Source organism: Zeugodacus cucurbitae, chromosome 4 (assembly GCF_028554725.1).
Source record: "Zeugodacus cucurbitae isolate PBARC_wt_2022May chromosome 4, idZeuCucr1.2, whole genome shotgun sequence".
Lineage (NCBI taxonomy): Eukaryota > Metazoa > Arthropoda > Insecta > Diptera > Tephritidae > Zeugodacus > Zeugodacus cucurbitae.
Genome location: NC_071669.1, coordinates 39118732 through 39145839, shown reverse-complemented (window position 1 = coordinate 39145839; position 27108 = coordinate 39118732). Strand labels below are relative to the sequence as shown.

Sequence of the window (27108 nt, the reverse complement as noted above, 5' to 3'; positions counted from 1 at the left end):
GACCAAAACAAAAGTGCTGCTTTCGATTCGTATGCCCACTTGTGTCTCCACATCGAACAAAGGCGCCTTTATGTCGCACATGGAGCAATACCGCTCTGAATGCCGATGTCTGCTATTGGCCACAAGTTAATTGAAGTTGTCGAACGTGCAGCAAATGGACTGTCACACTATCTACAAGCAGCTACGAAGGCGAGAGAAAACGAAAACTGAAGTTTTTCAGATTGCACACACAAATATACTTTCGATTTTTTTTTTTTGCTAAATGTGCTCAATCCTGCAGTTTTCAATGCAATTTTCGGTTGTTCCTTTGCTAGCAGCTAAAAAAGTTAAGCATACTTTTGGGCGTGTGATAAGCATCAAAACCGTTTGTCAAACTATTGCAACTGATTTACCTAAGTTACCTACATAAGTAATTGCGGTTGATTTTAATTTTGTGTATTTTTTCGCCCATTTACTCTTCATTTCGTAGCTGCTGATGTAAAGTGAAGCTTTGCTTGCCAAGTCATTTGAATGCGCTTAAACATTATTCTGCGGACAAAAGTATTTTATTTTCACATTTTGTGGCTTTCAATTGAAACTTTGATCCTTGTCCCTTTGTGGCTGCTGGTCGCTGAGTTCTGCTTTATCATTGTCCGCACATTTAGCATAAACAAAGTCTGAAGTGAGCAAAAAACACTGAATTGATGAAATTTATTTCGACGCAGTAGACCATTGTAAACTCATTTGCCAGTTGTTGGTCAGTTGTGCGAAAATTTGCATTTCGGTTGACGTCGTTGTTGAATGTGCTGGTGAAGGCAAACTTTTCATGCAGGACAATGGGTAATGACAACTTTCTGGCAAGCCCGTTAAAGACACTCTACTCTCTCTACATAGACATACACACATATATAAGTGCGTAGCTATGTATGAGACGCTGTAGCCTATGCGAATGCGTTTCTGTTGCATATCGTGCTGAAAATGGTGCGCCTGTGTCACATTGTTAATGGATATTAGAAGTCATATTTCACTCGTTTTCAGACATTGTGCAACTCAACACAGATTTTCACGACATAAAATATTATTTTTGATAGCAAATTTGGAAAATTAATCGCTTAGTTTTCGGCTGGTTTTCACTATTCTTTAGTACGACTATCGTGGCGCTGCCCGGATTTGACAAGACAATATAAATTATTTTAAGACTTGAATAATGGTATTGAGCGGTGGTAGCAGCATTCTATCTCATCCTTTGCACTTAACTGAGGATTCCGCATATTCATTCACAAGAAACGTTTTGTATATGAGGAGTGTCTTTTCAAAGGGGGATATCTGCAGCTTAAGTTTTTTTTTCACAAAATAAGAAAACCTTCTAAAATATATTTACATATCTATACTAATATTATAAAGCTGAAGAGTTTGTTTGTTTGTTTGTTTCTTTGAACGCGCTAATCTCCGAAACTACCGGTTCGAATTGAATAATTATTTTTGTGTTGGATAGTCCATTTATCGAGGATGGCTATAGGCTATATAGATAGGATGCGAGGAAACAGTGTGTAAAAAACGGGGGAAATTATTTATCTTTGAGGGCTTCCGTTCCTTGCGCTGCGAAAGCGGTTCAAGATTCACAAAAGTTATGTATGAAAGAATTCATATGTTTGTAGTTGTTTTCTATATAGTAGTTTTTTTTTGTTTTAGTATATTACTTTGTTTCTAATAATTTCACAGTAATTAATCCTTTTTTTGTTTTCATGTAGATTATTAATTAAATAAGTAGTTTAGTTGAGTATAAACTTGAGAGTCGAATTGCAGGAAGACCAGTCTGGAGAAGTGTTTTCCAAACAACTGCTCGATATTGGTAATGGTATTATTGCTGTTGATACATCATCTGGATACATTACATTCCCTACCAATTTTTGTAAATTTTGTGAATCGAAGACCGAACTCATGGAGATGGTTTTCCCAAACATTGCTCAAAATTACGTAAATCACGTTTGGTTAAGCGAACGTGTTATATTGGCCGCAAAAAATGTTGATGTGAATGAAATGAATTTTCAGATTCAAGAGAAAATAGCTGGCGAATTGAAGAATTACATATCAGTTGATCCCATTACTAAAGAAGATGAAGTTGTCAATTATCCAACAGAATTTTTAAATTCGCTGGAATTTTCCGGCTTACCACCTCATAATCTACAATTAAAAATCGGATCAGTAATTATTATGTTACGGAACATAAACCAGCCACGTCTGTGTAATGACACCCGGCTTGCGGAGAAGAAATTATTGAACAACGTCATCGAAGCCACAATTTTGAAAGGGAAGTACGAAGGCGAAGATGTTTTAATACCACGCATCCCTATAATACCGAACGATATGCCATTCAGTTTTAAACGTTTATAGTTTCCAGTGCGGCTTGCATTTGCAATGTCAATAAATAAATCGCAAGGGTAGTCGCTAAGTGTATGTGGCATCAACCTAGAAAAACAATGTGTTTCACATGGCCAATTGTTCCCGTGTCGGAAAACCATCAACATTATTTATTTACGCTCCAGAACATAAAACTAAAAATATAGTTTATCAAAAAGCATTAGAATAGAGAGAAGCAGTGAAGGGTATAGAGGCTATTAGTTGCTTTCTAGAGCGCGCGTGATTTTGAGCTCAGTGTTTACTTCAAAATGCCCAGTTGTTCAATAGCAATTTGTAAAAATATAAGTGAAATTATTGAACCCTTCGGAATAAACACTATTATGAAAATATATATTTTGTTTTTTTGTTTAACAAAATTAGTAAAGTCCTTTTTAGGTATGACGAGACCAGGGAAATATGTATTCATTTTTATATGGAGGATATTATAGATTCCAGTTCAAATTGAATAGATACGCATATATAAGATAGCTCAGCTATACAAAATAAAGTAGTGCATCAAATTTACGCTAAAGCTCTACGAAGTTCGACAGGTCAGCTAGTTTCTAATATTTACAGACCTACTGTTTAGAGACTGTGGCATTTCATTGTTCTAACTTCACAATTCGACAAAACTAGGACCTTGCTATTTAGAGCTACAGAATTCTACAAAAACAGAATATCCCCGGTTGACACGAAACTTTAATAATATCTCCCCATTTGTTTCGTTTTCTATATATATTCCATTCCAAAAATGTAAATATCCTCTTTTGAAAAGACACTCCTCATATAATACATAAGCGGATCGGTATGAGGAAGCTTCCACAAAATCATTAGACTAATGTTTCAAGAGCTCCTTAATAATTATTGACTTTACAAACATCTTAATATGTAAGCTGTCTTCGATTTGTCAAACATTAGAGAGTGATGAACGATAGATATTACTTGTTTTCTTCATTCTGTATTTTTGAAATTTCAAGCTGTAACTTTATGCAGATCCCTCAGCACTGGATTGAAACGAAACCCCGAAATGGTTTTCAATATTCCAGAATAATGATGAGTGATTTTGCGATTTTTAAATCACTGTTACTTTATATTGGTATTGCGATCGCAACAAAAAAACGGATTGTCATATTTATTAATTAACCTGCTTTTGTAACCACAATTACTAATGAACTAATTTATAAAGTGTGGGTACATTTAACCCTTTCTTAATTACCGTACCCAAAATTATCGAAATCGCAAAATAGTTGGTGTGATCAATTACTGAACGGCTATTGCTACTGTGATCGAACAAAAGCACTGAACTTCTAAAGATACTGTTATCGAACTTAAAGTATTGAACTGCCATTCTGATTGTATTTCACTGTTTACAACAAAAATTATTCGCAGTTGCTATATATATTTTCAATCACTGTGAAAAAGTCACCGCTAATCAAATATCGATCATCACTACTCCATACACTATTCATCTAATTGTATATACTGCTGATTAAAAAACCGACCACCTTAGATGTTCACTGCATTAATTTCGAACTTTCTTCCCGAACAAAAAATCCGAATTCGCTCTCTTTCTCTTAATTTATTTACCGTTCTGCCTTTGTAGGTCTTGACAAGTGTCATTTGCACAGTATAAAATTAAATTAAGAAAGTTTTCGATATGCACCATTTAAATATATATTTATTTGACATACAACCATGTAAAACTCTAAATTTAATTACTCTTATAAATGAAACTAACTTCCTATTTTCTTTTCTTCTTATTTTTACAGGTAAGTGACGTCCAAAATAGTTGTCTCTTGCAGTTTTGCTACAGACAGCAGATGTATGTAAATGTTAAAGGTAGATTCATAAGAGAACACGCACATTTAGATATGGTTTTATTTGGCTAACGCTTCAAATTGTCTGCCGCCACGGTGTCTTAACTGGTGTATTTGTATACTTACTTACACTCTAAATGTATTGTATAACAAGGAAGCTCGACTCCAGAGCACTTTTCGAAATTTCGGTCGAAAATGGAAACCAATTGGAGTTAATTTTGTATTTTGTGGATTTATAATAATATGTGTATGCGTATGTATGTGCAAATATGTAGAATCTTCATTTTGTCCATTCAACTAAGTACACTCACATATACATACATTCGTTTATATGCACACACGAACACAAGCACAATTGGAGCAATTGGAAGATAATGTACCTTACAAACGCTGAGAATGCCATTTGTATGCTGCCTGAAGCCATACTAGATATCATAAAAAGCCGAAACGTGACTGTCATTGCCATTCTCATAAGCATACTCATTTAGACAAGCATATACTTATGTACATACCCACTCACATGTGCACACATAAATGCGTGTCTTCTAAATATATGCAAATTGCAGCAAGAATATCGAAGTATTTCTCTCAATCTGAAACTATTTGATAGGTAGCATGATAGGTGGTACAGAGTGTTGTCTGTATAAGTTAGCCAGTGTCTTCCACACGCCTTCACGTCAGTTATTAGTGCATTATAGGTTTGAGTACTCTGCAATTTTTTTCACAGATCACAGAGATTAGTGGACGTTGTGTCAGATCACTTTTATCTACTGACAGCGCTCAGAATATTGTGATTTCGAAGCCTAGGCGAGCCAAATTCTTAAGTTATTGTGAAATGTCAAATAATGGTAGGATTGCTCTAGGATTTTCAACTCAGAAAATAATGCAAAATAGTAAATAAAAATAGCCCAAATATTTTTTTATTTCTTTTTTCCCATTTAGTATTCATTCATCCTTTTACATTTAAAAAAGCATTTATACGTTAATCTGTTTTTTGAGCTCGCCGTTATTCTACTCGCGTGTTTTTTCACTATTCATATCCTTGCATATTCAAACACATCTCTTTTACTCTACTGAAACGGAAAGATTTGCCATTATTCACTTCAATGTAATCCCCCGACAAGCTTGTAAGCCATTTGGCACATATTATTGCACACGAAAGGTGTATCAACTTGTACTAGTTACATGAACTTCTTGTACATTTCAATAAAGCCACTTGCGTTCACTTCAAAATGGGAGGGAGGGTATAGCTCAGGTGAAATATGTAGATTTAACATTTGAAACAACGCTTTAAAACTATAGCAGTTTGCTCAATTTGGAGCATTTTTGAAATTCGCAAACGGATTTTTTCTGTTTTAAAATAAAAATGTTGTATATACATTCTTTTAAATAGTGTTTAATTAAATGGCATTCTCACTTACCGCTTGTCCTTGCGCGTTTGTGACGTTCGAAAATAGCCATTGCCCATCGTGCCGCCATAGCACAGGCTGTGACTCTGTCCTGAACCTATTTTGGCTGTCGTTGAAAGTCAATGTGTCACTCTCTCGTACAAAGACCACGCTGTGAAAAAATAATATTGTTTCTTAATTTTTGTTTTTATAATAAAAGTAAATCGAAGTATTCGATTTTTTTCGTTTAAAAAAGTTAAACTTAAATTTCCTTTCAAAAATACTGATTAAGAATTCTAGGGAAAAGAAAGCAAAAGAATTCTGCACAAAGCAGAGACGCAAAATGTACGATATTTGGAACTGTAAGCTTTCACTTAACCTTAAATGAAGTAGAAAGCTTAAGAGTAGTTATTTAAAAAGCAATGGAAGCTTTAATCCATGATCTTTTCAATAGCTAGGCGTCTGACTAGTGATTATACACACTATTGGACTAAATATGCAACTTTTGGTGTTGGGTTGAGCAACGAATAACGGTGATAAAAATGAAAATTTGTTTGAGCATGCGCACTTATTTTAACTTAAAATTACTATATACTAAATCAGACAGGGTCTACATATATCAACTTAAAAGGATTTAACAACATTTTAGCTAATTTAATTATTAAATTAATATTAAATTAATTAATATTAAATGCAAATAATCTACAATCTACAACCGAGTTTGGATTCAATGGTTTATAGCCTTTTCGCACAGCCAAATTAATTTAATACATTAAGATTATAATTGAGAAACCAGTTTTTCCCTTCGTTTTTTCGGCTACTCGATTAACGATTGTTTGTTTTCGCTGTTCATAAGAAGTTGGTAAGTTTTATCAATAACCACAACCAAATTTCCTGCGTGGACAACTAGATATTTACCTCCAGAGCTGAGTTCCAGTTTCAACTCGATATATGTATATTCGATTAATTAATTGAGTAAAATAAGATTTTTCTATTGTATGGTAAATTAACTCATTAACTCCTGTGCGAAAAGGTTATTAAGCATTTTCATTGGCTTAACGGTATTTATACCATGTATCGATTATAACGATCTTTCAAAATTGCGGTATTGTTTTTTGTACCTCGATTGATTTGTCTCGTCGATAATCCCTTAATTGTCGCCAAGTTTCAATCCTGCTATATATATATGGCCGATGTTGATGTTTTGAAAATTAATCGAGGGGCTATAAAAATTATATAAACCATAACTTTACCACCCGTTTGTTACGTCTTTCTACCCTTTGAATCTTTCTATTGCTCAGAGTCTTGAATTATTGTCAAATGAACCCTGGAGTGAAGTAATGAAAGTAGTTAGCATTTACATAGTACCCGCCGATGGAAGCCGAGGAAGAGGAAGGCCTCCCCTCCGTTGGAAATATAAGGTGGAGAGCGACCCGATTTCACTTGGGATTTCCAACTGGCGATTATTATCGATTCACCTATAATCGAATAAACGGTTCCTAGCCAATTACATACATGCATACATGGACGACGACATTCGTATAACTCATACAGTTCATATTCAAAGGACCAGAAATCTTCCACAAAACCTTTCCCTCGAAAACTCCTTGTGCCGTCTCATCGGATATTGACATCGTCCACACTTTTGCACCGTAAAGCAGGACGGAAATGATGAGGGACTTGTAGAGTTTGATTTTTGTTCGTTGAGGGAGGACTTTGCTTTCAATAGTCTACTCAGTCCAAAGTAGCATCTGCTGGCAAGAGTAATTCTGGGTTGGATTTCAAGGTTTGAAATATGAAACCACTAATAACACCAGAGACCAAGAAATTTCTGGTATTCACAACCACAATATGGAGAAGGGAAAGAGCCGTGTGAATGCTCAACTAAACCGAATTATTGCGAATTATATTTAGCGAAAAGTTCTCTTCCACGATAACTGATGTTATTACCGCATTCTTCATGTTAAATCCGGTGGTTAAAGAAGTCACACCATCGTTGAGTAAAAATGCCGAGCTTAAAAAAACCAGGTGGAGAAATAAATATCAACTTAAAAAATATATATCCGTAAAATCCCCTCCGACACTTTTATGAGTGAAATTAAGAAAATGCTAACTACCCACACAGATAATGGAAAAGTAATATATTAATTTTATAAGTACCCCCAATGGGTATTGTTCCCTTGGACACCACCTAAGCAGCTTCATTATTATATTATAAATGAATATTTATTATATTTGGTATATTTTTGTATAACTATACTAATCAATTTTGCATAAATTAATTACTTAAATTTAATCGTTTTTTGTTTCACAACATTTTTCATACACACATCCTTCGCTTCATCCCATATTGATTCCAAATTCATTCAGAGTTCCAGTTCATCTAATCAGTTGTTCAATAATCATTCACATAATTTAACTCCTGGTGTGGTGCGCATCGAAACCATGTTCCATGTGAATAAATTCATTTCAATGTAGTAGAACCACAAGCACCCGCACTTAAGTTTCTCTATAAGATATGTGAATACTTGCATTCCTTACCTCTTTAGTTATTTTTGCATTTCTTCAAAATTATTCTCCTCTTTTCTTTCTTCTGTTTCTTCTTTTATGTTTCGTTCAAAGGCAAAAGTGAAACTGCAAATGAAAATGCAGAGCCGTCCGCCAAAGAGAGCCACCCTTTAGCAAAAAACATGCAAACACAAAATTTCAAAGCACATCAATTGCTTAAAGCAGATGAAAATCTCTCAAAAGGTACGATGAGTCTGCTGCCAGTGGTCCACACTAGTGGTGCCGAGGGCGCGCTCCCATTGCTAATCGCCATAAGAGGTTAATTATTTTATTTTTCTTTTATGTAATATCACACTCTCAAATCACCACGCCTACACATATCACGCGTGTTCATTTGTTTCTTCTTCACAAAAAGAAGTGGACTTTACGACACTGAAACTATCACAGTTACGCGCCCAGCTGCGTGCGCATGGCCTAAGTCCTGTTGGCAAAAAGGATGTGCTGTTGCACCGTTTACAAAGCTATTTGCAGCTTAAAGCCGGAAAGCCTTCAACTCAAATTTCACCAGCAATGTTAGAAGAAGAGGCTAATGTAACAGCAAAGGAGGATATAGTGAGTGACATCGAGAGAACAACAGAGCACAGTTATCCAAGTAATGAACCTGCAAAAGAAAAAGTCAACGTAAAACAACCGGAAATAGATACTTTTGTGTACCAAAACCTCTCATCCCCTCAGACAACAACAAAGCAAGAAATCAACAAAGTTGGTCTTCAAGATGAGGACCTGAATTATAAATTCCATCAGAATACTGAAAACACCAAGAGTTCTCCTGCTTATATTTCCAGCCCTAAAGAAAATGGTAGTGCAAGTGGAGGAGGAAGTGATGACAACGACGATGCTTTTAAGAATAAAAACTCTTCAAATCATTCCTCCAAAAAGCATGCAACTGAACACATGGAAAAAATAAATAAGGGTATGTACCGACGCAAGTTCCTAACCACCGTTATTTAAGTGTAAAGAAGAGTGACCACGGAGCCAAGGATAATATACTTAATAACTATCTAATCAAACTGTAATGTAGTAGCAAAATATATATAAGGATGGTGTCCAAATAAGCTTTTGCTGTAATGTGTTTGGGAGATTTAAGTTTGTGATATTGACTCTATCTTATATACATATGTATGTATGTGTATTTATATATATTAATTTCAATATATAATGTAATTTGACATCACTGTCTAATATTTATTGATCATAGGTCGACCACTTGCCATTTTGTACTTCATGTTTTTATTAAGTTAAATCATGAAAATCAAAATTATACGAATGAAATCAATTGAAGTTACTATAACTAAACCACAAATAAAATTATAAAAAGCATATTTCTTATAGTAGATAACACTAAGGAGAGTCATATTTGGCTGAAATTTTTTGGATAAGTGGGTCCTGCACCTATCACTACTAAGTTTTCGGTACATATCTCATAAACTTCTAAATTTAATTAACCAAATTTTCTCGATTCATTCCTCTAACACCCCATTATACACCATGACTCAGATTATATTGAAAACTACTAAAAGTGCGTTAACTGTGCGTCTCAGAATTTCTGGACCAATTTTGAACAAAATTCGCTTCGTAACTTTTCTTAGCTTTCCAATGCACCAGTTTGATTATGGAAATCGACGAAATTGGTTTCAAATGCATCTTTTTCGTTCACTTTACCGAAAATATAGGTAAATCTCTCAGATATTCTGAAGAATTTCAGGGAAGTTATTTCCCAATAACAGTATGCTTCAATAGTTCCTCGATCCTCCATGTTCCTCAAATATGGATATTCAAACATCCGGTGTACTTTATAGTGTATATACCGGTTATTATATATGAGATATCTAAGCAAAATTTAGTGAAAATATAATCTTGGATATAATGTAATCATAGTGGCAAAAAAGTTGAAATCGGTCCAGGTTCGATTACACCCGAATTTTGCCCTTCCTTACTTTGGTAACTCTATGCCCAACTAGAAGAAAATCTTAAGAAAATATATTTATGAAGTCTAAATTTACCCTTGAGTCAATGGTACTATCATATAAAACGATTGTGGTGATTCAAGTTCCTTCTTATTATTTTTCCATTCGCCCTCTTTAATGACTTTACGCTTAACACCTTCAGTAAACTGTGCGAATTAACTGGATTCAGAATCGACCGTTTTAAAGAATATTCGATATACAGTGGAACTTCCTTATAATGAATTCGCAGGCGACCTGAAAATCGCTTCACTATATGGAGACTTCATTATATAGAAATTCATTTTTTTCTTTTGTAATTTTATTTAAAATAATCAGTAAGTTTGGTTTGAATTACATTCTTCATTTACATTTTCCATTTTTCAAAATCATTTCCTTATTTTTTAGAATATTTGATAAATTGCTGGGAAGTATTTCAAACTGATTAGCAATATCTTTTTTTCGTACCTTCCCTTCTTTAATTTTGTTAATAATTAATAGCTTTTTTTCAAGTGAAATGGTGCTTCGATGCGTCATTTTTACTCCAATTTCTTAACACAACTGAACTCCTACTACAATGTACATACAGAGGTGTCAAAATTATTTACACATCGGACGTTTTTTTACAAGTTTCACACAAAAAGCTTTCGCTTGTTGTTGTTGTTGTCGCAGGGTAACAAAATGCTATGTTGTTGTAAACCTTGATCTATTACTGAGCGAATGAAGTCAGTTTGGCTAGAATTGCTATCACTATGGCGGAGAATTACGTAAATGAACTGAAGACTCTCAGTAGTCAAAAGTATTTACACACAACTTGAACTCTATTATCCCATTCTTATTTAATGATAATTTTTTTAGTTTTAATGTTTAGTCTAAGTTACTATTCTAAGGCGATAAATTCATAATTGGTTACACCGCCTTTGGCATCAATAACAGCCTGCTTTATGGTCCGAATTGAGTCAACACAATTGTGCGCTAAGTTAACAGTTAATTTAGACCAAATGTCGGTAATTTCGGCGCTTTCGATTGTCCTCTGATATTTAACGAAAGACCAAACATTTCGACTAAAGTTTTGATCAGGGCTGTGCGGAGGTCAATTTGATTTGCTTCATTTAAAACTTTTGTAGGTAAAGATCCTTTATGAAATGGCGCATTATCCTGTTGTAAAATGTAGTCAATAGTTGGAAAAGGTCGACGGACCACTACAATGGCATGGTCATGTGAATTCTGATATATCCGGATGATTTAGGGTCACTAAATTAGTACCAAATCTCCAAAACAGAAGTAAGGAAAATTTCCCCAAAGAATAAAAAAAATCAAAAATCATCACTCCCGACTCTATTTAGCGTCTAAACTGCATTATTCTTCTTTTCACGTGGTAAATGCATAAAGCGTTTACTAAGGAAGCCCTGGAACTAAAATTTAGCCTTATCTGCCCACGACAGGCTTTAGGATGCAATCAATGGCAAATGAGAGGCATATCCCTTTTTTGATTTCGGAAATAAAGCTTTCATTTTTTCGGAAGTGGTCAACTTTATGCACAACGTAGGTATTTATGTTACTATTTTTAAATGTCCTTAACAGTGTAGCATCATTGACTGTTTATGCAAATGCTGATTCGATGCTGCTGCAATGTTAACAGGACTATTTGTGGGATTTTGTATGACAGTTCCTACTAATCTTCTGCATTCTCTTTGAGTTATCACAGGTTTCCGCCCAGTTATCTTTAAATTGCCCTTGTAATATTTCGTGTCCTTCTTTTTAATAACATTATAAACAGTATTCCTTTAAATTCTATAAAGTTTTACTAACTGCGAAGCCCAAACCCGAGTCTTAAACTTAGTTACAATCTTCAATCTAGTTATAATCGATAATTCCTTTGTTTTCGACATTTTATTTACCAATTTTTATATTTTAAGGCTGAGTTAGGTTGTTATGAATGCAATATAATCCAATTACTACTCTTGTTTAAACCAAATCTAAGGATAAAGGCTAAATCGCCGTGTATAAATACTTTTGACTACTGCGTGTCTTCAGTTCATTTGCTTATTTCTCCGCCATAGTTCTAGCAATTCTAGCCAAACTGACTTCATTCGCTCAGGAATAGATCAAGGTTTACAACAACATAGCATTTTGTTACCCTGCGACAACAACAACAACAAGCGAAAGCTCCGATGTGTAAATAATTTTGACACCTCTGTATGTATGTATTTTCATTTTGAGATTCCCCGTATTACATTTCTACATTTCGTTTATTTCTGAGAATACGCAGTTACAAATAATTGAGTGTAACCGAAAACATATTTAAAAAAAATTTACTATACGGAGACAAAAACGTATGAAGCTTGATTTTCAAGCAGTAAAATTTGTTCATTATATAGAAAACTTCACTATATAGAAATTCATTATAAGGAGACAAAAATGCACCGAAAGTAGAACCAAAAAGCTGTGTCTTCAAAATGACTTCATTATAGGGAGAGCTTCATTGTAGGGAAGTACACTATAAAGAAGTTCCACTGTATTACATAACCGGTATTATGATAAAGCCTCAAAGTTCCCTTTTTACGACGCAGTTTTAGGTGAGGTGCGATATTTTAACTGATATTAATTGACATATCTACGAAAAATAAACAATTTTTGAATTTCGTAACTCCATTTGTTACACTGATAAAGCTGTTCAGGTCTTGATTTAGCTCATTAAGAAATTGATCGTGACATTAGTTAGTTATAGGCAATCTCAATTTACCTCTGGTTCAAATAAAGTAGTATCGTTCTATTCTAACCTTCACTACTCACAGCGATTTCATTGTATCTGACGATATACTGTCGCGACTTCTACTTTGAACATGATTGGATTGGAAGAAACACTTCTTTCGTCAAAACTCGACTAGTTCAAGACAGTGTGTCAAGTTATCTCAGAAATCTAAGGTTTTATGAAATATATAAGCATAAACTATATCAAAATAGTGCTAAGCGTTTGCTATTGTTTGCAAATAAAACCAATTTTCGCAATATTTACCAGTCTTTCAACTTTTATCTACGCTGAAATTAAATTTAAGGATAACTACAAAATGTCTCTGCTATAAATATTATCACTGAATATTATATTAACTGAATCTTTAATAATCTGGGTATTTCATGTGATAGCAATATTTAAATCATTTACCTTAATCCGTTTATTATGTGCCGGAGATTTACGAGTATTTGCGGCTTTTTTATTTGAATTTTCACAGCGGCTCCTTGTGGTAGTGCTAAAATAAATGGCAAGGCCTAAGCCAACTGGCACTTTGCTGCTTCCCCAAATCACCAACATAAATTGTTCACACTTCACGCTTCCTACAAGCGCTGCAATGCCACCACTGAATCCTGCAAAAAGACGAGAGTCGAGTGTGGGTAACCTCAGTGACTGACTGGTCGCTGTTTTCCGTCACTCATTTAATTCACCTTTAATTTGATTAATATCAACCGGCGTCGCAATTGTTCATGTGAAATGCAAACAACAAATAAAAGCAACAACACTACATGCATATACGTGTACATATGTAGTCATGTAGATGCGTAGTGCCAAATGTACGCGCTTTGCATCCATAATTAACGAGCCTCAGTCACTTCTGCACGCAGATATGCAAGGCAGAGGACACGCACTTAAATACGCATATGCCACACTAGCCCACAAGCAAATACTGAGCCAAGCTAACATTCCACACCAATACATATACATGCAAGTGTGGCAACTCTGAAGAAACGCAAACCGAAAGGATTATTTGCAACAACATGCACACACACACACACACATACAGCATAACAAAAGTTTTTTCCAAAATATTTTTTTTAGAAAACGAATCGCTGGCAATTTAAAAGCGGTCCTTTGCGCCAACACACATCCTTACGGTTTGCGGGTTCTGTACTTTACTTATATATGTATGTATATTGGCATGTCTTTACTTCCGTTTATTTGCGTTTGTGTCGTCTGTTCACCACAGTTGGCTACTGAAATCGTGCCATTGGTACGCCAATTTATTTGGAACTTTAAATGTATACTAATATCTTAAAGTCCATTGCATCCTTGGCCCATGAAGGCCGCAAACAGAAGCTATAAAATTGTCAAAAAATGTCAAAAAGGCGCATGGAACAGATGGAACAGCCTGCGCTAAGCAGTCAATTTTTTTTCTAATAGGAGTAGTAGTTCCATTTGGCTGGGTTTCTAAAATACGTACATGTGTTCTCCATGCGAGACAGTTGTGCTAACATATGTTAGAAATGTAATAAGCTAGTATACAGCGAATCTCGTTAGGAACGGACTAGTCCAAAATGCAGTACAGTGCACTGGACTTTGCGCTAAGCAACTGTTCTTAGGATTTCACAAAGATTTGTTACATATTGTGTTTACCTGAAATCTGTCGGTAGACAAAGAGTGTAAGATCAGTAGAACGTTTTCCAGATGAAAAACTAGCCTATAAAATTATTCCAAGTTTGCTCCCAAAATATATAACAATTTTGTATATTCATTCTTAATATTGCATAGATTGAGTCACATTTTTGCAATATTCACTACAATATTGTCAAGCGCCATCCGCGTTTCTATTAAAAAGCTAGATGAAACCATATAAAAACACAGAACGATTTGGAACGCGAGCTGTATTAGTGGCTAGATGAAATCACAAGATTCAATAGCAATCCATGAATTTCGAGCTTATGTCCGACAGAAACATAGAAATACTAACAAGTAAGGAAGGGCTAAGTTCGGGTGTAACCGTACATTTTATACTCTCGCAATTTATTGATGTAATTTTATAAAGATAACACAATTCGACCCATATATTGGGTATAAAGTTCAATAGAATAACGAAAATCGTCATAAATAGAATATGGGGACTGAGGTAATTCCTAAACCGATTTCACTCGTTTTCACCACCAAGATACAATGTATCGAAGACTATACGCTCACTTAATTTAATATTACTTAAAATTAGGTATATGGGATCTGGGGGAAGTTATGAAACTGTTATAAGAAAAAAAGTCAGAGGGAATGAATTACATTAAAATATCTGAGGGATTTACCTACCAAGTGACCTAGTGATTACTTTTACCAAGTGATGCAACAGATCATATACAATGTTTGTGTAAAGTTTAATTTCGCTATCTTCATTGGTTCCTAATGTATATATTATAGAGTGAAAAAATCAGAAGGATTCAAAATTGAGTTATATGGGAAGTAGGCGTATTTCATCCATTTTCCACACGTGTCATCAGGGAGCCAAGAAAATATTATACACCGAATTTCATTGAAATCTGTCTAGTAGCCCATTTTCCATTTTGTAAAAAAATCTCAGTGCAGCTTCCTTCTGCCATTTCTTATGTAAAATTTGGTGTTTCTGACGTTTTTTGTTAGTGAGTTAACGCACTTTTAGTAACTTTCAAACTAACCTTTGTAAGGGAAGTGGGCGTGGTTATTATCCGATTTCTCTCATTTTTAGACTGTATAAGGAAATGGCTAAAATAAACGACTGCAGAAAGTTTGGTTTATATAGCTTTACTGGTTTGCGAGTTATATACATAAAACCTATTTGGGGGTGGGGTCACGCCCACTTTTCCAAAAAAATTACATCCAAATGTGCCCCTCCCCAATGGGATCCTATGTTCCAAATTTCATTTTCATAACTTTATTTATGGCTTAGTTATGACACTTTATAGGTTTTCGGTTTCCGCCATTTTGTGGGCGTGGTAGTGGACCGATTTTGCCCATTTTCGAAAGCAACCTCAGGGTGCCAAGGAACATATGTTCCAAGTTTCATTAAGATATCTTAATTTTTACTCAAGTTATCGCTTGATCATCCTGATCATTTATGTATATATAACCCCATATCTAACTCTTATTTTTCTTGGTGACACAAACAACCGTTAGGTGAACAAAACTATTATACTCTGTGCAACAGGTTGCGAGAGCATAAAAATTATTAAATTTTCGTCGGCGAAGTTTAAAAGTAATTCATGACCATGATGATTCAGACCATCAAGAAAATGCATGAGATAGCATTCCAAAATATACCAGAATGCCTTTGATAAAGTTTTTACTATAACGATATCGTATTTGATTTGTGAATGTCGAACAAATGGGCAACTGAGAGAACAAGAACTAAATTCGTTGGCGCGGCTAATATATCCGATAACTCTTAAGTATTGTAGAAAGTTATTTAGAGTATATGGCAGTGAGATCTCTAAATCATTTGTCATCATTCCCTCACTCTTCATCAGTATGTGATTATTTGAATAGTTTACTTTTCTAAAAGAATTACACCTCTATTGTGAGTGTCGACTGGCAGAATATAGTCGACTAATGAGCGAGTCGATAATCGCTGGTGCTATTGTAAGTGTCGATCAGTCGCTTAACCAGCGATTGTAAATGCTTTTCAATCGCCCTTTTGTCGTCAAAAATTTTCCAGTCAGTAGAAATTTTGAATTTTATCGAATCAAGTTACAAAATAGCATATTGAAATATAATCGACTCAATGTCTATTCTACTGCCAGTCGACACTCGCAATATTAACTTTCACTTAAGATAGAATTCTGTATTTCACAATGCCTTACTACGGCTCTAACTCTTCTTTTTCTAACCTTCACTTATCACAGTTAGCGATCTCAGTCTACTTCATTGAATTTAGCAATAATTAAATTAAGTTAATTAAGAAAAAATATTCTCTCAAAACTCGACTAGTTCAATACTAGTTCGGAGACAATTCGACACACTGCATGGCAATTCATATGAGAATTGGTATTAGTGCACCACATGCGCAACCCAAAAAGTTAAACGTAACAAGCCAGAAAATAAAAGGTTATCAACAAACAAGCAGACAAACAAAAAAGCACGAGCAAATAAACGAGCCAAATAAGCAGCCAAACTACTAAAATATTTTCTCATCACAGTGGGCCAGCCAGTCAACCAGCCGCCGCCGCTTGAAAGCCAAAAGGACTTTTTTGCGAAATCCCTCTATCACAACTACCGCAGCCGCCACAGTAACCGAGCACCACTCGAACGAGTAGCAATGTCATTACATTGTTGACGTTGTTACCCCACGCACTGTTACTGATGATGCTCCAGCATGTACATATCTACATACACACATGTGGTACAAACGTTTGAGCGTGTTTCGGGGGAAACTCAATTTGTGTGTGTTTGGTTAGTGCTTTCGAGTTGTGGTTGCTGTAAAAGCAACGGGAAACTATAAATCTGAAATGAAAACACAACTGAACCTAAACACCCAAATTGAGGTTGATTTAGGAATTTCAGCTAGGAGTTGAAAGTAGGCTTGGTAGTAAAGAAATTTTGGCATTGAATGCAATACTCAGATGCATGGAAGAGTTATCAATCCCGTTAGGCCTCATACTACATTCAACTAACTATCGTGGGACCATATGTAAACTACAAATTAATTATCTTGGAAGCTTGAGATTGACATAGCTCCAGAATATGCTTAGATCTACAAATCTGCGAATGTCAGCGAAGCACTTGAATTCCTATTTAAATATTCTATCTCTGTACTTTAGGTAAGGTTAAGAGGTTGATCCTCGCGACAAGAGTCACGAAGAATCCTAATTGAACAGCTCAGAGCGCCATGTCTAGACGAAGCGCTTTGAGCCGGTCACCAATTTGTTAGGGCGACTAATTTCAATTCGAGCCAATTCGCCTTGTTCATCGAAGATATGACTACCAAAGTGTTTCAACCTCAGTTTTGCGAAAGCTGGACTGTGGAGAAGAAAGCGACTAGCTGTTTCGACCTCACCTTCCTCCTGACTGCTTTGACAATCCGCGTCCGATAGGACAGGGTCAATCAATAAGACCAACAAGCAAAAGGCTTTTTGTTAACGCGAAATGAACACTGTTGATTGATTCTTTGTAAGCCAAAATTACTGTTTGTGCCTTTTTCTAATTGCTGAATCTTGAATATCCGTTGGAGTAAACAAATTTATTAAACGGATATAAGTGACTCAAAGTGACAGCCTGTATTTTGAACGTTACATCTGACAAAACTCAGTTATTTTATTGTTATAGAATCAAGCCAGACCTTGACCCTTTGTAATTTCTAAATCTTTACGATGTTTGTTGGTGGTTAGAAATTGCGGTTAAGCAAATTTACACATTATTTTCCGTACAGCCACAAATCAGAAACAGAAGCAAAATTTTGCAAAGTTTTATATTTCTTATTTATTTTTATACACAGCGTTTTTGTAGGCATTCGAAGTTTCAAGGAGATATTTAAAATTTCTTTTGACTTTGCAACATTACGGGAAGTCGTTGAGCAGCCGTTAAGTGTCTTTCTCAAGGCATCGACTGCCAATACGCCATTTGACCACCATTTTGCGCTTGAGCAGCGGACACTTAACTGACGGAGGTGAGGGAAACAACTGAGCAATTTCTTCAATGGTTAATCAAATACATTTTCGTCGGCCATCCCTTGGGTCTGGTAAAGAGTTTTCGAAGTGTGTGTGTTTGCACATATTGGTCGGGTTAACACCAAAAACCATCAATCGAGTACATAAGTTGACACTTTCGGAATGTGGGTTAGAGGCGTGCGTTTAGTTAGGGACGAGTGAGAGCGTGCCAGAGCCGTCAACTGCACTGGGAATTGCTTATCGGTTGGTGGTTGATGTCTGTTATGTTGCTTTTGGTTTTTTTTTTTTTGCTTTGTGAGCATATGAACTTTGATTTCTTAATCCTTCTTGAGTGACAGTCAATCTCACTTTGACATTTCACTTGTCACTGGAATTTGTAGCGAGGATTGCAAGTTGCTGCTTTGTATTTGTAGTGATTTGTCAGCGCTTTTGGAACTTTGTCACAACAAATGGAAATGTAAATTTACGCTCACGTTTCTTTGCATTTTTTTTTGGGTTTTGGCATTTCTTTCACTAGGCTCACTTATATTATTAAATATTTATATTTTTTTTTTTGAAATTCACCTGTAGTTACTAACACAAGAATATTTAATGCACCGTTTCTTTCGACCGTGGACTTGGGCGATCCGTCGGGAGCGTCTGCAAACGCGAAAATCTGAAAGTTAACTGATTTTTAATTCCATTAATAAGCGCCGAACGGAGAAAAAAACGCGCAAGTACAAGTACAAGCGCATGTAAGTAAGTCTGGCTGCACTAGTCATAATCGTGAAATGCTTACTGAAAATCCCAAAAAATCAAAGTGCATGAAAATAATAATCAGCAATGGCGGTGGGCAGGCGTGCAAGCGGCAGTGATGGCCAACAACCGCAACTGACAAGCCAGCAAGCCAGTAAGCGGCCAAATAGCACCACTTACCCACATATGTCTGTACGTACATATGTTTGGCTGTAGGTGCTCGCGCACCAGTTATGACGCCAAAGTCTCGCTAATGACTGAATATCGCAAGACAATGATGAGCATAATGAAGATGGTAGCTATCTACAACATAGCAGTTATAGAGCGTCGAGTAATAAGCGCATAATGCTTGCGCTGATGACGCCAATGAGAGTCAAGTGCGCGCAGCGGCAACGACGCTAGCGCCGTCGCTGGGAATAACTCAAGCGTTAAAGAAATTTGATTTAAAAAGAAATTAATACAAAACTACACACATCAGCGACGTGAAAATGAGCCGCAAGCAAAGTGTACAATAAACGCTTGTGGGTTGGAGAAACAACAAACATTGCTATATATGTATGTATACTGGGCCAACGCTGTGTTAAACAACAACAACAAAAAAAACTTTTAGCGAAAAATACTTTGGTGGGCCAACAGCGTTTTAATTGCAGCGAAAATCTGCAAATGTGACTAGCAATATGGTAAATAAAAGCAAATGCAGAAAAGGCTAAGTGCCGAAGAATGAAAGAAGCTACGGAGATGATAAAACGAGTATTTATAATGTTTATGTTTAATGACTACAACAAATGAAGAAACATGAAAATACGATCAGTAGGTTGCCTGCTTGTGTGGTTAGCCGAACACGCAACAAATACTCCAAATTAGAGATTTATATATATTTATTCGTTGTGTCCATTGAGAGGCAATGCCGAGGAGGGTCCGATGTTAAAATTCAGACTCAAACAAAATTCAAAGTTCTTGAAAAACCACTCTTTCAAAAAGGCTTTATAGTTATAGGAGCCTCCATATGTAAACTGTAAGGCTGTTCCCCAAAGGGAAACACACGTAGAATATGAAAGACAGTCCTTTGTGAAGCCAGGATCTATCTACATTAGGTATTAAGTGTCGACAAAGCGCCTTGAACCTTTTACAAATATGTAGAGATTTTTCACTTCTCCGAAAAACACGAATTATTGGATATTTGAATGAAAACATTCGGAATTTTCTTTACTGCCTTCCCTAAATAAAAGCGTAGGCGAAACGTTTTTTACAGCTCAGCGTTAACGTCGATGCGCCATCCCTAAATAAAAGCGGCGACTTTACGTCAAATATCAAAATGTTTACTTGAATTGTTGTGAAATTTTATTGTACAGAGAAACTTCGTTTTTCTCAGCCAACTTTACTTCTGAACGCTCTGTCAAAATAGAATTTTTCAACCGCGTAGCGGCGCCGTTACGTTATTTCGGTATGCGCCATACAAATTGTATGGGCATGAGAATTTTTTGACAGTCATTTGCCGCTGACGCTTTTATTTAGGGAAGGCAGTTACTCTCTCCAACGTTATGAAGGTTGTAAATCTCGAAATCGAAGAGCTCTGGAGATTCTGCTTTCAATTTATAACTTCTAGTTGAGTCACCAAGGTACCACGTTGGTGACTATAATAATGAAATAGAGAACACAATTTGAATTGAAAAATCACTTTCTACAGGCTAATGAATTTGATTGAAGCTTCTTCATCTTTCCACTCTCTGAAAATTACTTCGCTATTGCTCGATTAATTTATTGATTGATTAGATCCAAAATATCGACGTTCAGATGATCTTGTAGTAATTTTCATGGCATTAACCCCGCAATTTACAGATGTTTCACTTCTTGATTGATTGTATACGGGGAAGTTCAAAAAGTTTGATGACCGCAAGTTGAGATTTGAGATTACCACATCCATCATGGAAAATATCATAAGCAAATGTAATTGCTAACAATATGGATGAAATAGTTGATATAAAGGGTGATCCATTGCGAGGTTCCCTAGTTTTGTTAAGAAAAAACACAGAAATTTCAAATTTAATAGGGAATACTTATTATCATTCGACAGAGAATTCTTTGGCATTTATTTTTTTAAGATTATCTCTTTCAAATGTTGCTCGCGGCTACATCTCTGATGGTCTATCCTTTGAGTCCAATTTTCGATAACTCGGTCGAGCAATTCGACTGGTAACCGGCGAATGACACGCGTGATGTTTTGCTCGAAGGCCTGAATCGAAGCCGGATTGACCGCATAGACTTTAGACTCTACATATCCCCACAGATAAAAGTCCAACGGTGTGATATCACTCGATCTTGGTGGTCAATCAACCGGAAATGGCATCGTCTTGTTGAAACGAAATGTCGCCAAGATCACGAGCTTCAATTTCAGGCATCAAATAGTCGGCGATAACGATCGCCACTGACTATTACGTTCTCACCGGCATCATTTTGAAAAAATATGGACCGATGATTCTACCGGCATGCAAACCAGGCATCACTTCAGGTTGCTCTTTGTCCCAAATACAGCAATTTTGATTGTTTACATACCCATTGAACCAGAAATGGGCCTCATCGCTGAACAGAATTTGGCTCGAAGTCGTCGGATCTTCTTGAAACTTTTCAAGAGCCAATAATGCAAAGCGATTTCGGCTTTAGATACTGCACAAGCTTTATTTTGTATGCTTTTAATTTATTTAAGATCTCGATGTAAAATGCGCCAAGTCAAGCCATAAGTCAGTCCGAGTTGCTGCTTTCAATATATTAGACCACCGTGAAATCGAAATATTGTATTTGAAGCCAAAATAATTTCAGTATATTTATAAACGTCTACTCTTCAATAAAAATCTAGATAGACATACCACAAATATTTTTATGCTTCGATTTGTTTTATGTACTGCTTTTGGTATGTGTGCGAGAATGCCTATGCTTCTGAGGGCTGTTCAATTTTCCTCAAATTGCCTCCACTCATTCATATTTCATGCTACATATGCCTATCGATATTCTCATTCAATGAAACAATGCTCACAAAGGTCCAAACTTTTACAACTGCATATAGTGCATACTTACACATGCACATATGTAAGTGATTCGAAATGAAATGTTAATCAACATAGCAATTCGTAATATTCTCCTAACTACTGTAATAATGATAATCAAACATGCGAGATCGAAAAGAAAAATTCCATTCGAATGCAGCGTGAAGAGTTGTGCTCTAGAGAGCATTGAGAACATCTAACTGCTGCAGCAAACATCACGTCTGTGCATGCATAGTTGAGCAATTAAGTTTCTACGGTGTTCCAATCAGTCGATAACCTTGACTGTTGGCGGTGGCAAGGATGAGATTCACACCATAAAAGTGACAATATATACGCGTGCAAGAAAGAAGACACCACACCAGCTCTACAGTCGTAAATTGCTTTCCACAACCACGAAATTTACTTTTCCTCAATCAGAATGAAATTATTTGCCCAAGCATGGAATGTGCGTAATTACTCGCCACAGGTGAAGAAGCTTTGTTGTTCGTATTTAGCCGTGATGTACCAATGGTGCATGATGAGTATACAACTTTGATGAAATCTCCTACCCAGTGAATAACCATCAAACACAACTTTCAAATAAAGTACGAAAAAAGCCCATATTATTCAGCACTGATTTTACAGATAATACTGAAAGATTGAACTTTAATTGAATGTCTGCTCAGCATAAATATGTAAATACACTACTAGAGAGAGAGAGAGAGTACAGTGTAATCTTATTTAGCCTAGATAATACTTAATTGTACTTATGGGGTGAGTTGGTGTCTAGCTCATGGGCAATTGTAAAGTGCTGAACACATAGAAGACGACAAGCGACGAGCGACATCTGTCAAATATTAAAATACACGCGTTCTTATGGGCACAGATTTTTAGACAACAGCACGACTTCACGACAAAAGGGTTGAAGTCTTCGCTGTCGGCAAATTAGAAATGTTTCTAATTTTGCCGACGACAATGGCCGCTGTAGAGCTGCCACTAACATGTGAAATGTAAAATTATTCAAAGTTCTAACAAGTATGACGTTATTTTGCCAGCAGAAACGTAAAATAGCTTTGATATATCATTTATAATAAGAATCGATTATTTAAAATAAATAAATCGACCATTTTTACATTTTTGGCGTAAATAATTTCACTTTAAACTAAATATGTAAATTTTATTGAAGTGAAAGATGTTAGTACGGCAACAATGACATTGCTGTTTGATATGTCGCTGCCGTCTTCAAAATGTTTAAGACGCTGGCTTCAAAGCGACATTTGTGATCAGCCGTCGCTACGTCGTGTCGTGTCGTTGTCTTTGTGTTCAGCACTTAACTTATAGAAAATAGCCCCATTGTACTCTCTTCGAAAAACACACACACACCGTTAAGTATTTATGTTCATATGATATTTGACCGAAATTATCAATAGATGGATTCACCTTTATACATATATGTATTCTTTATATTTCAGAACCAAATATAGCTTCAAGGCCTATAAAAATTCTTTTGAGTCTTCTAATATTATATATTAAAGGAATGGTTTGTCTAATAATTCTCTTTTACAACTATTTTCAGGCGATGTTTACGTCGAATATATACAAGGACTTCCACACCTAACAGTGCCGCTGCCAAGCAGATTGGAAAAATGCCGATTTGCTCTGAGGCCCGTCTCGCACAAAGTAGGCGATCTTATCGATATGCTGAAAATTGAAGATCACGGTATCGATCGAGCGATTGTGCTGAACAAATGTGGTGTACGAATAGCGTCCACATGTGCCATCGACAGCCTTATGGATGAGCCATTTTGGTGAGTAAAGAATGTAAAAATATTTAAAAAGTAAGGAAGTACTAAGTTCGGATGTAACGGAATATTAAACGATTGGTATAAATCCCACCGGAAATCATAAAATCCCTGTCTCAGGTATATGAGAGCTAGCATAAATTAATTTCCTGATTGTACCCATTTTTGGCAGGAAGACATATTATTACAAGGAAGTGATTCCGATCGAATTCCTATACCTATCATATCCTATTTTCCTTACTTATATTTTCGGTATAAAATTGGACACAGGCACTGAGGTTTTCATGTTCAATATTTGAGGCCTTGAAATGTTATGCACTAATTTTTTTAGATCACACATCCATTTGACCAAAGTTTTATTACGATATCTTCATTGGTAAATGAATGAGATGAAATTACATCCGAGCTTCCGTGTTGTAGGAATCTTAGAGAGGTCGCCTTATTAAAGTAATGTTAAATCTTTCAATTCTATTACAAGTTGTTTCTTCGATCCGCCACCTTCAAAGTTTGAGCGAATCAAAGACAACAATTATTCCCAAGATTGCATTGCAGTTAATGCATCAGCATCAGTTAATTGATGTAGAGATCATAATTAAGTTAAAATAATCAACTATATAAAAACTTTTACATATTTTTAATGCAATTAAATTAAATCTCATTCCAGGCTACAAATAAATGACAACAAATACGAGGTTATCCCTCCTAAAAGGAAAAAAATGGACTCAGAAGACTTAAAGAGTCTTAGTGATGTTAGAACTTTAGTAGCACAAGTATGTATTATTTCAATAAAATCGTTTTATATTATTTGTAGATATAAGTAAATATATATAATACGTTATCATTGCAGTTGTATGAAGCTTTACACGTCGGCGAATATCATTTGCACAAGGAACACGAGCTCGTGAAAACAATAGAAAATTTAAAATTCGAAATATCACCTTTAGAAATGGTAAGAAAGTTACGACTGAATTCAAAAATTACCTAACGTCCTCCAAATTTACAGGAGAAGCAGGAACTTGCTAGACTAGCGGAGCGTAAAACGGTCATCGCGACCTGGGTTGGACTCAGTTTAATGGCGGTACAATTTGGCGTCTTGGCGCGCCTCACTTGGTGGGAATACTCTTGGGATATTATGGAACCCGTCACATACTTTGTTACATATGGCACCACAATGGCCCTATATGCTTATTACTGCCTAACAAAATCGGTAAGTCTTTAAAAATAGTGTAAAACCAAAGAATGCTAGAAATTACTGACGAGCGAGTAAAGGTTATCTATAGCTTTTTATTACAATAGAAGATTCAAAGTAAAACTCTATTAGGTGATCATCTTACTAAGTTCCAATGATATTTATGCCGAAAACTTGCTGCTGATTTCAATGTGCTCTGTGATAATAAAGTAGGTGTAGGTAGATGATTCGGTTGGTTTAATACCAGAAGTTCCGACTCAAATCAGGGTCTCCAACATTATCACGCCCTTAAAAGGCGGTCAATAACACTCTCTCTTATTTCTTTCAACACTTATGTCTATATATGTACTTGATAATTACAAATATGTTCTTATTTTTCTAGGAATATGCTTTCGAAAATGTTAGAGATCGTCTGTTCCTGATTACAATGCACAAAAAGGCTAAAAGGAAGAACTTTGACATTGAAAAGTATAACCTATTGAAGCGTCAAATAGCCGAAGCTGAATACGACCTACGACGTCTTCGCGATCCCATCAACTTGCAACTGCCGCCCCACGTTGATCGTTCGCAACGATCAACACCAATCGATCCACCGAAGAGCGGTGGCGAAACACGACTCTTCACGGCGGTTACATGTGAAAAGAAACCCGCTGGCTTCCGACTGCCCTTCTTAGAACCGAAGAATTAAATTCATAAGTTCTAAATAAGTAACTTATCAGTTGAGCATATTTACGTATGTATGTAACTATGTATGTTGGTTCCCCACGGAACAATGTTGAGTTTAATGTAAGCACAAACTGGCTTCATGCGAATACAAACCAATACAAAATGCAACAAATACAAATATTAATGATAGTACACATTTAGCTAAATGCATACATACACTGCAACAACTGAAATTAATTTTAAGAAGCACGTGTTGCATTGTGCGACACCCTCGCTCGTTCGCTCGTTCGTTCGTTTGTTCGCTCGTTTTTTGTAGTTCCAATTGTTTTTATGCGTTTTTTATATTCAATCCTAATGCGAATTGTTATTTTTGGCCTTAACCCTTGTAAGATGCTCACGCTTGGAAAAGTTTTAAGTGACCTTCTTATTGTACTCGTATGTGTATCGTGTATTGATGATCGCTTCTTATATGCACTACATATGTAGCTAGATTCTAATTAAATTATTATTGCCAAGCAATTGTTACTTGTTTACCAACACATTTAAGTAATATGTATGTATGTATGTATGTGATTGCATTTGAAGAACTTATGTGAGAGAGCGAAGTGGAAATAAATGACAAACTAGCAAATCAAAGACGGAAGAACTACTTAATTATGTCTGTATGTATAATGTAGGCATTATTCGTAGATACATAAGCTAAATCCTTGTACGATCACTGATCACACACACAGATGTATACTCTTGAGAATAAGTGCAAATTCCTATATCTATATATCCATATAAACACATAATTACTTAAGCACTTCTGTCACAACACACAATTATATAAATTATTTATTAAAGAAATGTCAAATAGTCTTTAGGGGTTCATTTAAATAAATGTTTATGTTTTAATCGTTTCTTATTTTTTCTTCTGTTGTTTTCTTATTATTTTCAAACTTTCAACTGATTAATTTAACCATTTTGTAAACGGTCATAAAACTATTCCTGAAGCAATTCTTTTGGAAACCAACGCCGAATACAGTCTTTTGGAATAATATGCTCTGTTTAAAGGGATATAACCTTGAACATATTGTCAAATTGCTAATATTGATAAGTGTATATATGAAGACAACATAAAATAATTTGGATATACATACATATTTAAGCTAGCTAGGCAAAGGTAATGAAAAAGTAATGATCGTAATCGGAATAACCAACTGCACCT

General features: G+C 35.6%; 2 protein-coding genes and 1 long non-coding RNA gene across 9 annotated transcripts in view; 1 reads left to right on the top strand and 2 right to left on the bottom strand.

Annotated features, from left to right (window-relative positions):
* LOC105214399 (protein javelin) overlaps positions 1-5679 on the bottom strand; it is a 58502-nt gene extending 52823 nt beyond the window's left edge. The window contains exon 1 of the mRNA XM_029041796.2: positions 5618-5679. Coding sequence (XP_028897629.1) covers positions 5618-5664 — 47 coding nt within the window. The 5' untranslated portion in view covers positions 5665-5679. The remainder of the gene's footprint in view (positions 1-5617) is intronic.
* Positions 1-26800, top strand: part of LOC105214400 (calcium uniporter protein, mitochondrial) — a 127205-nt gene extending 100405 nt beyond the window's left edge. For 2 of the 7 annotated variants that reach the window (XM_054228620.1, XM_029041807.2), the window contains 7 exons: positions 8207-8335; positions 8511-9065; positions 23818-24049; positions 24708-24813; positions 24891-24992; positions 25047-25250; positions 25615-26800. In XM_054228620.1, the coding sequence (XP_054084595.1) occupies positions 8207-8335; positions 8511-9065; positions 23818-24049; positions 24708-24813; positions 24891-24992; positions 25047-25250; positions 25615-25920 (1634 nt within the window). In that variant the 3' untranslated portion in view covers positions 25921-26800. Of the gene's footprint in view, positions 1-4148; positions 4202-8206; positions 8336-8507; positions 9066-23817; positions 24050-24707; positions 24814-24890; positions 24993-25046; positions 25251-25614 lie in introns of those variants that run through there. The other 5 variants (XM_011187786.3, XM_029041806.2, XM_029041812.2 and 2 more) reach the window with 3 other exon arrangements.
* On the bottom strand, positions 26461-27081 carry LOC128921338 (uncharacterized). Its single transcript, XR_008470787.1, has 2 exons — positions 26861-27081; positions 26461-26814 (listed from the first exon to the last, which is right to left on the bottom strand). It is a non-coding gene; the product is annotated as an uncharacterized LOC128921338 (long non-coding RNA).
* Between the last annotated feature and the right edge of the window lie 27 nt (positions 27082-27108).